At 40.5% G+C, this 16,251-nt stretch overlaps 1 protein-coding gene across 1 annotated transcript in view; it reads right to left on the bottom strand.

Moving 5' to 3' along the window:
• The window catches only part of LOC141007259 (protein turtle homolog B-like), a 149,862-nt gene that overhangs the window by 79,888 nt on the left and 53,723 nt on the right, over positions 1-16,251 (bottom strand). Inside the window, exon 4 of the mRNA XM_073479608.1 lies at positions 98-249. Within this exon, the coding sequence (XP_073335709.1) occupies positions 98-249 (152 nt within the window). The remainder of the gene's footprint in view (positions 1-97; positions 250-16,251) is intronic.

The raw sequence follows: 16,251 nt of genomic DNA, 5'->3' as shown, positions 1-16,251 counted from the left end.
AATAAGGAGGCTGTCTTTTTACACACAGCACTATTGCCAGTGTGAGCACAACTTACTGTAAATATAAGACACATCAGGACATTATATAGTTACATACCTTATACTTGGCACTGCTGACCATGAGGCTGCCTTCCCGCAGCCAGCTGACCGAGGGTTTGGGGTTGCCAAAGGCTATGCAGGTCAAAGTGATGCTACCCCCCTCCTTGGCCTCTACGTACTGAGGTGGCGTATCCGAGAACGTGGGGGGAGCTGAGGAGTCAGCGGACAGGGAGAAGTTTAGAGACAAAGAATAAACAAGGACGTGTTCAAATGTTTCAAAAGGATCAATCACAAGGAAAAAAGTTAAAGTTTCTTCAGTCGACTTGTTATTTTCACTCAATATAAACTGGGTCAGTTGCAGCGACTAACTGCATTCATCTGACAATGACAACTCTTACCAAAACAATGCAGCACCAATTTTTTAGAAAGAAGGTTTAAACTGTCATTGCAGAACATTTACTGAACCTGTATAATATGCCCTCAGTATAATCTTCTCAAAATATGATAATACAATAAAATGGCTGCAAAAATGAACCCGGTGATCAGTTGATTTAATCATTTATTATGCGTTGCATTGTGTGCATGAATGAACTGTCCCAAGATTGTGCTGGTGTGACCGACAGCAAAACAGAAGAGCTTTAACCAAAAGAGTAGCCAGACTGTCTCTTTACACTTGGTGGCAAGCAAACATAACCACAGACAGTTTGGACGCTGTACACTCCAATGACTGCTGCTGTAACTATTCTCGACTTGTCAGCAAAGGTGACTGGGCCTATCAGCTGTGAAACTCCATCAGAGCACCTCTGCCTTTGAATCTCTTAACACTCACATTTTTCTTATGGCTTCAATCATAAATGATGGTATTTGTTGTAATTATTTTAATCATTTTATTTAATTTAAGTTTTGGATTTTATTTACTTTTATGTTTGTAGGTTGTTGCAAAGAGGACCCAAATGCAAGACTCCAGGCAGGACAAAAAGTGAACATTAATGATAAGTTGGTTTAAAAAACTGGCAGGAGACAAAAACTAAGAAAAAAAAGAAGCAAAACCAACAACTAAGGAAATAATAAAGACATTAACTGAACTAAATACCAACCGGTAACACACAGGAAACAGGCAGCAAACACAGATGTGACACAAGGAGCAAAAATAGACGAACTGACAACTCACATGGACGAAAAACACAGGAAGATAATCAGGGACAGGTGAAAGTAATCAGGGCAGTCACAAAGACAGATGGGGAAAAAGACAATGACAGGAAGTGTAAAACAGCACATGACACAAGGAGATTGAACGTTCAACATAAAACAGGAAATGACTAAACTAAACGTCCAAACCATGACAATTTTTATTGTAAAGCACTTACTAACTTTTTTTTGAAAGGTGCATTATAAATAAAGGTTGTTATTGCTGAAAACTGTTTCACTCACAGTTACAGTCAGTTCAATAAGAGGTCAAGACATATTTTTGTTGAGGAAACGTGTTGGTTGTCTGTGGGCAAATATTATAAACAACACATCTGCTTTGCTGGCTCAGTCTGTCGAGTTCAAAGCCTCTGGTACTTTCTTTCACTCTCTTGTTTTTTAAGCATTGATTACCCAGTGCCACTGCAACCATACAGCACAGTGAGCATTACTAAATGCTTGCTACACACTGGGAAAAAGTCCACAAATGAAGACAGAAGTGCACTGGTAGCTAAATCAAGCTGTATTAATATAATGTGTTAACATAATATTTGTTTTATGTAATACATATTGGTATATTCTGGTTGCCAGGAGACTGTAAGGGAAAATGATCAACTGTCATAAGGTTGGCTCTTGATGAACATGTATGGTAATGTGAGAAAAAACTGCCTCCTTGAAGTTTATTACAGTTCCACTAACAGGTTTTTTATTCCATCATTTTCATGTCTTGTTTCCTGAAAGCATAACGTTTTTATCTCTTCTCAAAAATGGGAAAACAAGTGAGAACATGCCTCTCAAGAAGAGAGGATGTAAAAAAGAACAGGTTTTAAACTGTAATAGTAGCAACTGGTGACTTGACACACTATTCCAGTTTATATAATAATCTTTTCTGGAACATATGTGTACTGTTATCTTACACATCATGGCATTTAATATTATATGATGGTACTCTGCTTTCCTGCCATTTTCTACAAACACTACAGGGCTCCTACTTCCCAGTGACCCAACGTGTCTTCAAGTTGCTTCCTTTGTCCAACCAACAGTCCAAAATCCAACTCTCCATTTACTGTCATACACAACAGGCAAGCATTTAATTTAAGCATTTGGAACCAACAAATGTTTGACATTATTGCTTGAAAAATGACAGAAATGATTAATCAATTATCAAAAAGGTTGGCAACTAATTTTATCTCAATCAACCTCCGTTGGAGCTGTTCTTGGCAGCAGAAATCTTCTCATCCCTCCTTTAAGGGACCAGCCAAGCGTAGATAATAGCAGGAGACTGGCCAATCAAACAAATTACCAAGAGACCACTAAATAATGCATGTGTGTAAACCTCTACCTGACTTTGCCTTTGCAATATGGTTGGTTGCACATGTCTCAGAGTCCACAAATTTAGAATTGTCTTAGTGCAGAAAGAAAGACGACGAAAGCCAGGTGGTGGTGGTGGAATGCTTGTCACAAAACTGAACAGGAAGAGGAACTGAGGAATAAACATGAACGGCTTTTGTCTCTGGTGCTGTGAGTGCACATATACTTACAGAGCATGTTCATGCATTTATATGCGAAACACACCCATGAACAGTCTTGAAGCCTTAATGTTTGTAGTTTTAAACACAACACAACACAGTTTTTAAGAAAAAAAGGAGAATTGGTTTTGTCCTTCTTCAAGGTCTTGTGTTCATTTAAGTTTTTGTCTTCCAAATGTCTCCATTTCTTATCAGACCTCAATTTTTGAAAATACATGCAGTATAGCAAATATTAAAAAATTAAAATTAAACATATTCAAATAATATCAAAAATGTCTAACCCACCTGAACAAGATAACCTACAAAAAAGTTTTTCGCCATGACTTTTAGAGCATTCGAATGACGGACAGTGTTGTGCCAGACATGCTGCATTTTGTAAAACCATTTTTCAAAATCCTCTTTAGCTCAGAGGCTGTCTAGATTATGAGGAGGGATGATCACACAAGACAATTGGCACGTCTTCCTACCAAAACATACTTAAGCTGTGTTTTCCTACTGCCCCACCCCCATTTAACCCAAACAAACCCCATCCGATGCGCACACATGCCGATATCATTCTCACTGATTCAATACAGATTTTGTTCAGTCATAATTCCTGTTTTGATATTCTCAATCTAATCACCTTAGGACTGAAGCTGATCTGCTTACATGTGTAATCCTGTAGCCTCTCAATTGCTAACATGTTATTCCATCTGCAGCCATAAGCCCAGCCATAGTGCTAATTCCACACCACACGCTTTGCCATGCCACAGAGATGGCGTCAATGGAAGCACTCTAACCGTGCAACCTCACAGAGGCATTTGGAGAATTTTTATTGGTTTGTTTAGTATTTTTGATTTTAAGAATTGCCTGCTTCCAAACCACATGCAAGTCAAAATGGTTTGCTGTCTAAAAACCTAGGTTGTTTATTTTTCCATTATTAGTCATCAGCCGACACAGTTCACTGGTTAGATGTAGTAATGGTGATCATTTGTAGGCAATAGATCTTCAGAAAAATAAGTATCAGGCCATATTGAACTGTTTTCTTGATCATTACCTTTCACTCCATGCTGCAGTATTTTATGTGCATCTAATTTTTGGATGATCTGCCGTTGCTGAAGGAAGGAGGGGAAAAAAGCTATTGTAAAGCTAGTGTAAAGCTATGTACATTTTACAAATGAAAATATCAATATATATGGACTGTAGAAAAGAGATACATTGGTACGCATCAATATCTACAGTATATTGAAACAAAAGAGTATGGTAGAAAGCTTCTGAAATTATTATTAAGTATATTGAAATTTGAAGATACAGTTTAAATTGTGTCCGTACCCTTTTTAAATGGTGGTGGCTAGTTTTTATATCGAAGAAAAAAAACATTTCACTAAACTATGAAAATCAGTTTGAAGAGCCTTGAAAGATTCTCACTGTTACTGTTTGCCAAAGTTATATTATTGCATGTGAACTGCAGCTGTGAGCAGGTACTATTTTTATAACTCACCTCAGTGATGCATTCAAGGACACTTTGACTCCAAATAATTGATAGCCAGCTTTCGCAAAGCATTGCAGTCAGAAGGTATGTTGTTAGTTTATGATGATACTGTGAAAGCTATGGTGTGAATTTATAGTTATAAACTAGTGTAGTGCCTGTTCAAAATATACTGTTCAAAAATATAACATATGAGGCATTATTAATCATTAAAGTATTCAGCATTACATTAGAATTAAAGCTCCACCTTGAACGGACAGTTGCCCACACTTCAATTATCTGCGCCTGAACAACACACCCAAAACAAGAAGGTTCAAAGCAGTCAAAGTGACCGTCTGGTCAGAAACATTCAGTTTTTACAGCAGCACACTACAATATGATTCAAAAACATTTGAAGTGACAAATGCAGTACAGCAAGGCTATGCAGTAACAAACTCTTCATTCATATTTGATCAGCACTGCCTAATTTTACAGTGTGATCTGAGATTGGTGAGCAGTGTGTTCAGATGCTGCTTTCTCTGCACTAGTGGCAGCAAATATCTTATATTTAACCTTCAGTAAACGTCTGTAGCATTGTTAAAGTGAACTGCATACAGTTAGCAAAGTTATTAGTTTTAAAATAGGCCTATTAGTCGCTTGTGTTGACATGACCACTGTGGTTATAAAGAAGAGCATGGATTTCATTAACAGAGGTATTTTGACTGTAACCGTATTACGTTATAAGATTATGTGGCAAATATGCAGAAATTGAGTTCCAATGGCACTGTTCCTGTAGGCTGCCCCAATTGTAATACTGGTACCTATGTACTGGTAATGGGGGGGGTTTAAACAATTTCCCCCCGGGGATTAATAAAGTATTCTGATTCTGATTACAGATCCAGTCTCAAGCCTCCTGCTCACAACCTCATGGGGCCATCCCGATAGTATCAAACATGTCTGATATTTGCAATTACAAATTTGAATGATTACATCGGTACTCTCCATGACAGACCACAACACCTAATGAGAGAGGCATCCCGGAGCAGCAGTGCTGCAAGCAACAGTAAACATTCAGCCCTTGAGGATAACATTAGCTAGCATACCCAAATCTCACCTCCAGTTCTCGCTGGAGAATAGAAAACCTGTGTTGACCGCATCTCCCCACTCATCCAGACTTCTTTAACCTTCTGCTTTTGTTTTTTCTCACAGCAACAGGTTACTACAGCAAGTTGTTACTGTACAATTATCTCCATTTTGTTTACATCTGCTTCCCCATGCTTCAGTCTGCAGAGCCATGAAGCCAGTGCTGGAGCCACTGTTTTGGTATTCGCTGTTCATTCACAATGTATTAATATTGAACATGTTGCATGTCCAAATTGCACCAAATTTGATATTGCACTTCCTTGAGTCCTCAGCAACAAACCTGCCAAGTGTGAGTAGTAGTAGATCAGATGAACGGTTCTTGATATATGTGAATAATATACAGACAAACAGACAGATGGACAGACAGAGATTCCTTGCTTTAGATATTTACAGTATATATTTATATTGGAGCATCACTGTAGCATTTGTCCAAAAAAGTCACCATTCATAGAACATTGTGCAATGGATTTCCTTTTCAATGTACATTTCAAGTTTCTATTATGCATTTCAGTTCAGTGAAATTAACATAAACCAGACGTAATACAAAATACTGTAGTAATGTTGTATGACTCCTTTTAGTTGAGTGAAACGCAAAAAGAAAAACTGAAGCTTGCAATACAACTGCTGTATGACTGTGATTATAATTCATTCTTGACTGAATCCTGTCATGTAACATCTGCAGGTCATGAGATGTGATTCATAAATCTACCATGGCAGTGATTACCATTGACCTATTCTAAATGGTGGTATATGTGGCAATAAAATATAAGTGCTAACTGTAGGCACACTTGAAACTATGAAATAGTGTTACACATAAATGTTTTTACATACTGAGTTTGAACAGTCAGGAGACTTGCATGAAAACGTAAAGAGACTGTCAAGTTTAGAATGGATGTGTTTTGTTCGTGGGCCTTGTATTGTGTTTTACTATTTTTCAAATGACTTGATGACTTCAAATGAGCGAACAGTAGTTTTGATTGTGTGCCTACATGTTTCTGTTGCTGTTAAAGCTCTCACTACAAAAGACATCTCTCTGTATTACTGCAGGAGATCACATGAATAAATACTTATAGTGTCTACTGTGAGAGTAATAACCTTGACTTTATGAGGCCTCTCTATTACTGTAGCTAGTGTTCAGCAAACCATTTATGTGATTTGTCTGGGTCGATGCACAATGTTAGATTGGCAGATGGTAAAAGAGATGCTGGTATTCCCTTTGGCCATGTTTTGATAAGGCTGGGAATACTCGTGCTGAGCTGAGCTGTGACCAACCACCATTCAAGTCATGCCGGCATGGTGTGAGCATTTTTCCACAACGCAGCATGGTGACAGCTTCTTTCATGTCGCCACAGTCAGCATCACACCAGGCCACTCAAGATGATTCTGTAATATCAGACTAACTGGTTTCAGTGTACTAATTTTTATACTTCTTTTTAACAAATTCACAATGGTAATGACAGCTGTAGGTAAAATCTGTATATATTTAGAAAAAATGGTGTATTAACTTGTTGGATTTTAAGAGGGTGATCATTTTCTTAATGCAGTTTTTTGTCTCCATGGTTTGGGCACACCATTCAGGGTCATTTTTGTTAATCTGACAGTATATGGGATAAGCAGTGGCCAGACGGCCTATCTAAATCTGCTTTTAAACCATGACAAGGAGGGGGCACAATTACATTTTTATCCCTTTTTCCTCAAAGACCTCAACCTGTGAATAGGAAAAGTATGTGCATATGTGCCTTTGCACAAAACAGCCAATTAAAGAGAAAAAAGGAAAATGAGGGGAGCTGTAGAAGAGGTAGAGTTAGATACACAGGCAGAAGTAAAGACTGGAGAAAGAATGAGATAGAAAGACACCAACAAAGAGAGAAGATAGAGAAAGGGGCTGTTGTGCAGCATGCAGACACTGCAGAGTTCTGCTGCAGAATACAGGAATGGCAAGCACTCGGATGTGCTGAAGCTATTTTAGGGGTAGCAGTTGAAGACTAACCCTGGGAGATATGAACCTTGCTTGTTTGGCATCACCTCATGCTGGATTGGGGCCTGAACTGTGAGGGAGAGCGAGAAAAACAGTGGGAGTCTATCTAAAAAAATAAATACAGACCATCTTAGGATGGGATCACACCAGCCGCAACAACCGTCAACATGTTCAGGTTCTGACCCATGTGTACTCAGTAGGCATTACTACATTATTACATTAGTAGGTACTCATGAGTCGGCTCACACCCATCTTTGAACTCTTTATTTTAATCTCACTACACGCCTGTAAAATTTCGTGACTGTGTCTTGTATGGTTCTGACGATATCGCACCAACAAAATTCTATCCACAGACAAACATATAAAAACCTAGTAAAGCGCTAGAGTTGGGCTGTAATATGGTAAAATGGTCTCTTTCATTACTGTAATGGAAAGATTCTGCTGCACATTGTGCATGTTACGCTGTATAATAAATGCCTTAAGCGTGTCAGGTTGTGCCCTCGTTGTGTGTTTGAAGATGCTATAAAAGTGATGACAGAACTTTTTGTGAACAATGTAATTCGTCAAATAAATAACCTGTCAAAAAATACTATTTAAAAGCACTCATACTTGAGCATCACGTGACAGCATCCCCTCAGAAGGAAGAATTTTTCTGGCTTGTCCTCCAGTGCTTAGTGGCTGTGGTAATACCAGGGACTATGACCTGTGGTTTCCACAGTAAACACACTATTCTCTTCAGCAGTCCCTCTGGACCGGCCAGCTGCCACTCTCCTTGGGTTATACTTCTCCTCCAGAACCACTTTTCGCTGCCGGAGAGTCTCTGGGCTAGAGAGAGCAGCCCGGTGGCAAACGCCGCCTTGCTGATACAGATTGCCTGTCCACTCTGCATAACCCATAGACACCACTGTGAGCTGTAGGGTCTGTCTATTTATTGTGGGAAAATACAGCTGGCAATCCGCTCACCACTGCCAGCAACACAGACACACCAGCGCACATGTAAAAACAGTCGGCCACTTATATGGCAAACGCAAGAGAGTTGCAATCGGCTGCTCTCTTAAAGCCCTGCAGTGTCATTTATAATCGGTATCAAAAACTGGATACCGCCCAATGCTATACATTACTCAAAACTGTCTCTGTGGTAGTTCCCGCAACAATAAGTGTCTCCAGGACCACATTTTGGCATGATGATTCACAAGGTGAATTAAAGGGAGATAGTTATATCCCAAGAAGCCAAAAAGTGGGATGCTGTCCACAAGACTGTAAAGTTACATTGATCATTCCATCTATCCATACATCCATTCTCATCCATTTAATTATCCCACCCAACAGGGCCGTTGACACTGCTATGCTGCATGTAGAATGCACATGGACCCCAGTGGGAAGGCCTCTACCTGCCTGCCTATAGGCTCCAGAGGCTAATAGGGATCCTTCACCAAAGCCTTAAGACCCAACTGCAGTTCCCATTGAGGGATGAAGGCATGCATCACAGACCACTGCCTCCTAACCCCCTGCAGGAAGCCGCTGCACACACTTGTGGCACAAGACAGCCTTTTCTCCAGCAAACACTGCAAAAAAGACAGAGAAGTACCCACTGCACAAGTCAAGGGATCTAATTTCTCACACATCCAAGTCATCTCCATGTAGCAAAGTGGCAGTCTAGGGCTACCAGGATGAGAGTCAACCACTCCTGTCCCACTCTCTCCAGCAGTGGAGAGATAAGACAAAGAGCAGGGAACGCATAAAGCAGCCTTCCACCCTTCCCGAACCAGATCGAAATTTGGTGCACCACCTGGAGGTCACCTGCACGACAGTCAATGCTGCCACCGTTGCACCCCACCGCAATTTGTGAACTGCCTGCAGGAGGGCTTTTTGTCTGGGTTCCGGCAGAAAAGCCTGCAGCCTGGTTGAAATCGAGCACTATGCCCAGATACTGTTGACGTGGCCGAGGGGTGGGTGCTCTTCTTCCAGTTGATTGCAAACCCCGAACCACATTAGGTGTAGAATAAAGTAGGCTATATGCAACATGGCCCCCTCTTTGGACTTGGCAGAGACAATGAGGTTGTCAAGGTAAAAGAATGTTCTCATGCCTTGGTTGCGAAGTGGCTGGAGAACCACATTCATACATCTGCTGAAAGTGCAGGGAGCCGGGGAGTAGCCAGTCTGTTGTACTCATAGGATATTTCCTGAAAGGCAAAATGCTGCTTGACAGTTAGCATGCGGAACAATTTGCCATCTTGCCTACAAATGTCACAGCGTCTGGCTTCTCACTTCTGTGTTCGGCTTCCTCCTTATTTCCTACATAAATAACGGAAGGGAAGCAAGATACTGACACCTTCCCTTCTCTCTGGCTTAAGTGTAAGGTGCATTACCTCTCAAAGAGGTAATAATGCCACCAGACACCTCGTAGCCGGAGAAAAACGTGTGAGCTGGCCTGAGAAAACATGACGTCGACACTCACAAAGGGAGGCAGACATTGAGGTCTGACAGCATCATGCCAGACTCATGAACAGTTACAATGCCAATGTAAACAGTTAGTACTACCCACAAAGGCATTAATACACCGGCTGTCCAACTTTGCTGTGGAAGGGGTTTGACTGAATGTGAATGCGTTGTGTCATAAAGCGTCCATGAGCCACTGAATGAAACAGGCCGAGCAGAATTTAGTTTTTTAGTAATTTAGTCAGCATCACTGGGGACCGGTCAGTAAAAGATGGTAAGGAATTTGTTCTCTGATGATCAGCAAAACAGGCTGCTCATCATCAGTGGCCACACTTGCCATTGCTGAAGCAAAACTTGGTTGCTTTGAGTTTGAAGCCTCTGTGAGATAGAATTGTGTATACTGTTTGTCTAACAGCAATAAGTAGAGTAAAATAGGAACTAGGGCTAAAATAGAAGATTGTGATTGAAGACCTCATTCCATGCAATAACTAGACTGGTATTCCTTTCATTAGAGCAAATGGCTTGCACAATAATTACATCATTTTTACGAACACATCTCATTCTGCCCCTCCTCTTCTCCACTCACACTCTGTCTGGAAGGAGTCTGAGGATGATATAAGTTCACAAGAATGAGGCATAGGTGTCAATTTGTAGAGGAAAAGCATCAGCGCGATATAGCACTCTCACCCACAATCTATACGCATCTCACCCGGAATCTATATGCATTACTTACTTCTTTAGTGCCAACAAGGCTGAGAGCTAAAGTGCTCAGAGTAATCACTGACAACCGCTGATTTTTGACAATGATAGGGAGAGGTGGATTGCAAATGGGGGTCTAAAAATAGAAGCACTGCTGGAGCTTCATGCAGCATGAGTATGTAACACGGCCCTGAACCTTAAAGATTCCGTCAGTTCCTAAAAATATTCATCACACTTTAACATATGGTGAAGAAGTAGCCCAGATGATGAGAAGTAGGTATGCACAGACACAATCTGAGTCACAGGTAGTACAGCTTTACCACTGAAGGATGTACATCACCGTGATTGCATAATATCTACAGCATGCCAGCACTGCATTATTCCCCATTTTGGCAGAAACTCGGGTGTGCAGATGTGAAGCTTGGGTGGATTCATCCACTGTAGATGGCGTCTCATAAATCACATTAAACTCCATATAAGTAAGCAAAAAGAATATATACATAGATATAGCTTTAACAGTTTATTTCAGCTCAAAGATAATGGAGCTCTTAAGGCTTGACCATTCATCTTCTTAATTCAGAAAATGTTCATAGACAGGTTCAGTCAACCACAGAAGCTAAACCTGTATTTTTCAAACTGCTAAGACTAAAATGTTGTGCTTAGTGCTTGTGTTGGGTGGGAAATAAACCTTATCTCGCAAACTGAAGAATCTCGAAAATGTAAGAATGAAAGATAAGAAAATTATCTACGTAAAAATAGTCAATTTAATTTAATAGATTTGCAAAGGTCTCGTCAGTGTACACTATTTAATTGACAAATGTCTTCTAAACCAGTATGGATCAATAGAAATGAAGTAGTTTTGCAATAAGTTGCCCTTCATTTTAAATGTCTGCACCTATCAATGGGGAAATAAGTTCTGTTTATGTTTTCATTGATTTGCCATATGAAGCATTGGCATCATGTCCAAAATTAACAGTGGTGAATAATTGCTTTCTGTTCACTTCCATTTAATGCAAGCATATGGGAAAATAAAAATGTTGCATCCCTTAGTGAAGCAAATTTGCATCCTGGCTTCTCGTGGCGTTCAACTGTGCTGAACTTTGATCATGGTTTGAAGTGGCGGCCACAACCTATAGCAGCACTGTGTGTGGTTGACCCCTCAAAAGGACTACAAGCCAGCAAACTGAGTATCTTGTGCCTCACATCCTGCGCAGTCCACATTCAGCATCGGATTGTAACTCCCCTGCATTTGCATATATGCAACCTTGCCCTAAATTGTATTATTTTACCCCTATTTATACATTTACAAAGTATATGATAACGATTTCACATACATACAAAAAAAAATGAGAATCACTTTTTGCAGACAAAACATATCACTGAGTGACATAAAGCTGCTGGTTTTATTTAAAGAATGAACAATTTGGCAGCTGTAGGGTAAATACTTGACTCTGATTGGGTTCTCTTGTTCTGATCACATATGTGATTAATAATGTGATCACTTTAGAGTACAGGTGTGATCAAACCCCATTTCTCCCCATTCATTTTTTGTGATTCCACCCAGTTTACTTCAGAGTTCTCTCTAATGTGCAACCAGGTTGACGGGGTGGGTGGAACTCATTCAGGAAAAAATGATTGTTTAAATTCATGTTTATGGAACTGCACTGTAAAATATCACACGCAGCAGAGGAGAGACACTGCTTAGCTGCAGTAAGTGTAAGGACACCGACAGAGGATAATAATAATTGTCTGATAAGATGTTGTATAACTTAGAACTTTGAAGACTGCTGTTGTTATGAACTGCTGGATATTATAGACAATACCAGCCACCCTCTGCACACCGTCATCAGTGACCAGCGGAGCCTGTTCAGTGAAAGACTGCTCCTTCCCAAGTGTAGGACCAACAGACTTAAGAACTCCTTTGTCCCTCATGCCATCAGGCTGTACAACTCCTCACTTGGGGGGAGGAGGAAATAGGAGGGAACAGATAACCGGCAATACTGCAATACTGTGATTTCACTGTGCAACAACTTATTTATCTATTTATCTATTTATTCACATACATACCTGGACACTCTCACTTTCGTGCAATAATTTCTGTACAATAACAAATATACAGTCCTACATTCACATTTATTTTATTTTATTTTATTTATCCTATTTTATTTTAATCTATTTTTATTGTATTCTATTGTATTTTGTTCTATTCCTATCTTTATTTTCTATTTTTGCTAAGAGTTTATTTTCTCGTGAACTGTATGCTGCTGGAAATTCAATTTCCCTGAGGGAGTCATCCCAACGGGATCAATAAAGTGAAGTCTAAGTCTAAGTCTAAGTTAGCCTGCTGGCTATGCTAGCTCCTGCCGTTTATGTTTTCGACCCTGCCCACACTGTTTTCCTGTTCCTTCTGCTTTTCCAACACCACACACTCAAGTTCCCCAAGCGAATCTACTCGGACTGTAAGGCACGACAGCTTTATTTATATAGCACATTTCAAACAACCACAACCACCATTACTCTCAAATGTTCCTCTTACACAAGTGAGGCACTTGATGAATGTGTTTTCTTTACATTAAGCACAGATTTTTTTTTTTACTAGAGCACTTTTAAGCATTCTTAAGTGCAATTATTAGGAGTTTGATATTCCATATGGTGTTGGAATAAGCATTTAGAAGCTGGTACTAGTGCATAGCTTTTATGCACTTTGCTTTGGTGACTCCACCATGACTTCTACATCCACAGATCATGTTCTGTTGACACTACAGTGCATCTGACTTATGCAGAACACACCACCGCTGCCAGCAAAGACTGAAGAATCTGGCTGAAGTGCTTCTTCCCGCCAGCCAAGCAGAGGTGCAGTTTGCTTCTGTGGAGATGCATGTGGATGACATCAGCAATCAGTAAAGCAGCAGGGACTCCCCAGAGCCCTGGTCCCCTGACCCTACCACCGCTTCACCGCTGTATGTCCCTCCATCAAAGGACCTCTACTTCACTGAGCATTTCATCGAGCTACCTCCTTGGCTTTGGCAACCTTGCTTTGCTTGCCAGTGAATCAGGACATTGCAATAGCACTCAAGGCAGCTGCTGTCATATGTGACCAACTCCTACCCTCCATGTGAGCTTTTATCTCCACAGAAACACTTAAAATTTGACGAGAAAGGAGAATTCTGTGAAAGCTTTTTGGCGAGCCGCTGCATACTGGCCCACCATGACTCACAAACAGCCAAATCGGCAAAGATGTCTCTTCCTGTTTTTAAAAAGTACAAAATAAAGTGCAGTGCAGTGATCAGTCCAACAACACAAAATATGCTATAGGCTACTATTTTTGAAGCACGCTAGCTTTCAGTTTATTGGTATACTGTTAGTTTGTTCTCATATTGACCTTCCACCCACACTGGCTATTTCCTCCACCTTCACTGACATCCAGCTTTGTCTTCTTCTTAATCAAATACTGAAACACAAGAATCTCTGCCACATATTTAATAGAGAATGTATTCAATTTCACAACTACTTTCTCACTTAAACACATTTCCTATTCAACAAACAACACAGGGGGACATAGTGATTACAGTAAAATGTACAGTATGTCCAATTTGCAAAGCCTTGTAGTGGGATCATGTTTCATAACTGGTGTGATAAAGTGAAACTTCCATATTCCCCAAATGGCTGTAGATTAGGTATTTTGGGAGATGTCTTCACACATATTTACAAACAGATTGTCCTGACTTCATTATTTTTTTAATTGGAAATATTTAGTGGTTTGACAGCCCTACATACACAGACTTTAAATCAGTCCCATTTGAATCCTGTGAGAATCAACAAAAACATGACACATCTCTGACTTAAAGATTTTTGTAGAACTAGGAACCCAGTCAGCTGCGTCCTGTACAACACCACCGACTAACCACTGGCCACAGCTGATAAAAGTGCTGTGGCTCATGTCTGCTGTGGCCACAAGAAAGTAAAAGCAGCGGATGAGAGGTAAACATGAAGACAGAGAGAGAAGAGGCAGAGGAGGAAGCCCGAGGACTTTAAACACTTCTGGGAGAGAGCAGAGGCAAAGCAGAAGAGAACAAGAGCAACACTGATGAAACTGAGCTAATGTGCTGTGACCATGAGGGGGTGGAGGTGGAGGGGGTGTGTACAGGACCTTATCTGGTGTGTCTGTTACCACAGCAACTAGCATCATCATATGCTGTCTGATTAAGTGTCTGGATGAATGCTTGAGCCACCAAGTGAAGGCAAGAATATTCTTAGTTTGAGTGAGAGAGTCCCATGGGTGTTTACACTTGTGTGAATTGCTGATTTGACACTCAGGTGTTTGTCTGGTGCTCTTCTCCAGAGTCGCGATCAGTGACAGAGCATGCTGGGTTTTGTTCAGGGACAACTCTGTCAGTTCTCTAGTTATGACACAGCCACCAGGAGGTCAGTCAGAGAACACAAACAATGATAATCAGTGTCAAGGATATTTTGGACTTCCTGCCATGGGGACTTAACATTTGACCTTGTGGTTACTCGACAGTATCTCTGCCCAGATGACCACTGTATGAAAATTTGACATTTATGCACAGGAAAAAAGAACTGTCTTTTTCCATCCTCCATGTCTGATGTTTGTAGTGAACAGTAACAATAAGGCTCAATCGCATTTCCAATTTTTACCTCAACCCCTCCTTTTCGAGTGACCCTTCGCCCCTCAGAACAGAGTTACAAGGGGTACAGATGTCTCTACTTGTATATAATGTGCTTGCCGCTGCATTACTGCGGTGATGGCGGTAAGAGGGGGGGGCTGCACTTGATAACTGTAGACACTAGATGGCAGCAGAGTGCTTGGATCCTGATCATGACAGTAAAATCCTGATTTTATTTTTACCCCGTTTGACCACAATGTGCTCAGCAAAGGCAGAGTGGCGCTGTCTGTATTTCGGCTGGTTAACTCCACAGGACGCGTATGTATGTAGTGTAACGCTATGTTAATATGACTGCTTCGGCTGATACTTAACTTTAACAACTCTTCTGTGAACTAAGTTCAATAAACTAAAGATGTGTAACATTAAGTTACTGTTTGTCCTTGCATAAGCCTATAAGTGAAACATACAGTCTGAGGTATATGTTTACGCCCAGCTCGAAAGCAGTGTGGAGATCACTGTAAATTAGCTGTGGCAGAGTGTAACTTTAACCAGTGGTGCAGCTATACGGCATTTAACTACATATTTTTCAGTCGGCATTGCATATATCCACTTCTAAATCCCCTCTGATTGTGCATCTTCATTACATTGTTTGAGGGAACTGTAGGTAGCTGCAAACTGTGGACGTAAACGTCACTACTGCTAATGTAGCTCCTCAGGGATTAAAGCTGTTATTTTTCTGATTTTGACTTGTTGCCATAGCAATGGTAAACATCACATCACATTATGGGCTGATGGCATGTGAATACTGTAGAGTGCAGAATCAGGCTATACAATACTTTGATTGTTGCCATATATTATTGTCAATTTCTTTGTTTCTGTCATTATTGTAGTAACTAACTGATGAAAAAAACACTAAGAGGTCATTGTGTGTATAAGTAGGCCCTACATGTTTTGTAAAGGCAACTTTTAGGTCATCATGTTATCCATCAATATTTATTTTTCTAAGCTGCTGACACAGTTGCACAGCACGTATTTGTAGTGTTACTGTACGAAGGCTCTTGCGCTCAGTGTGACAATGCACCTTGTTGGGGCTGGAAGACCTGTTGGACGATGGCCCATTAAGTGAACAAAATGGTCCACTGTAATGCTAATCAGGTGTTGTAC

The sequence above is a fragment of the Pagrus major genome, chromosome 13 (genome assembly GCF_040436345.1).
Source record: "Pagrus major chromosome 13, Pma_NU_1.0".
Classification (NCBI taxonomy): Eukaryota; Metazoa; Chordata; class Actinopteri; order Spariformes; family Sparidae; genus Pagrus; species Pagrus major.
The sequence above is the reverse complement of the archived record's forward strand: the minus strand, read 5'-3'. Positions and strand labels throughout refer to the sequence as shown.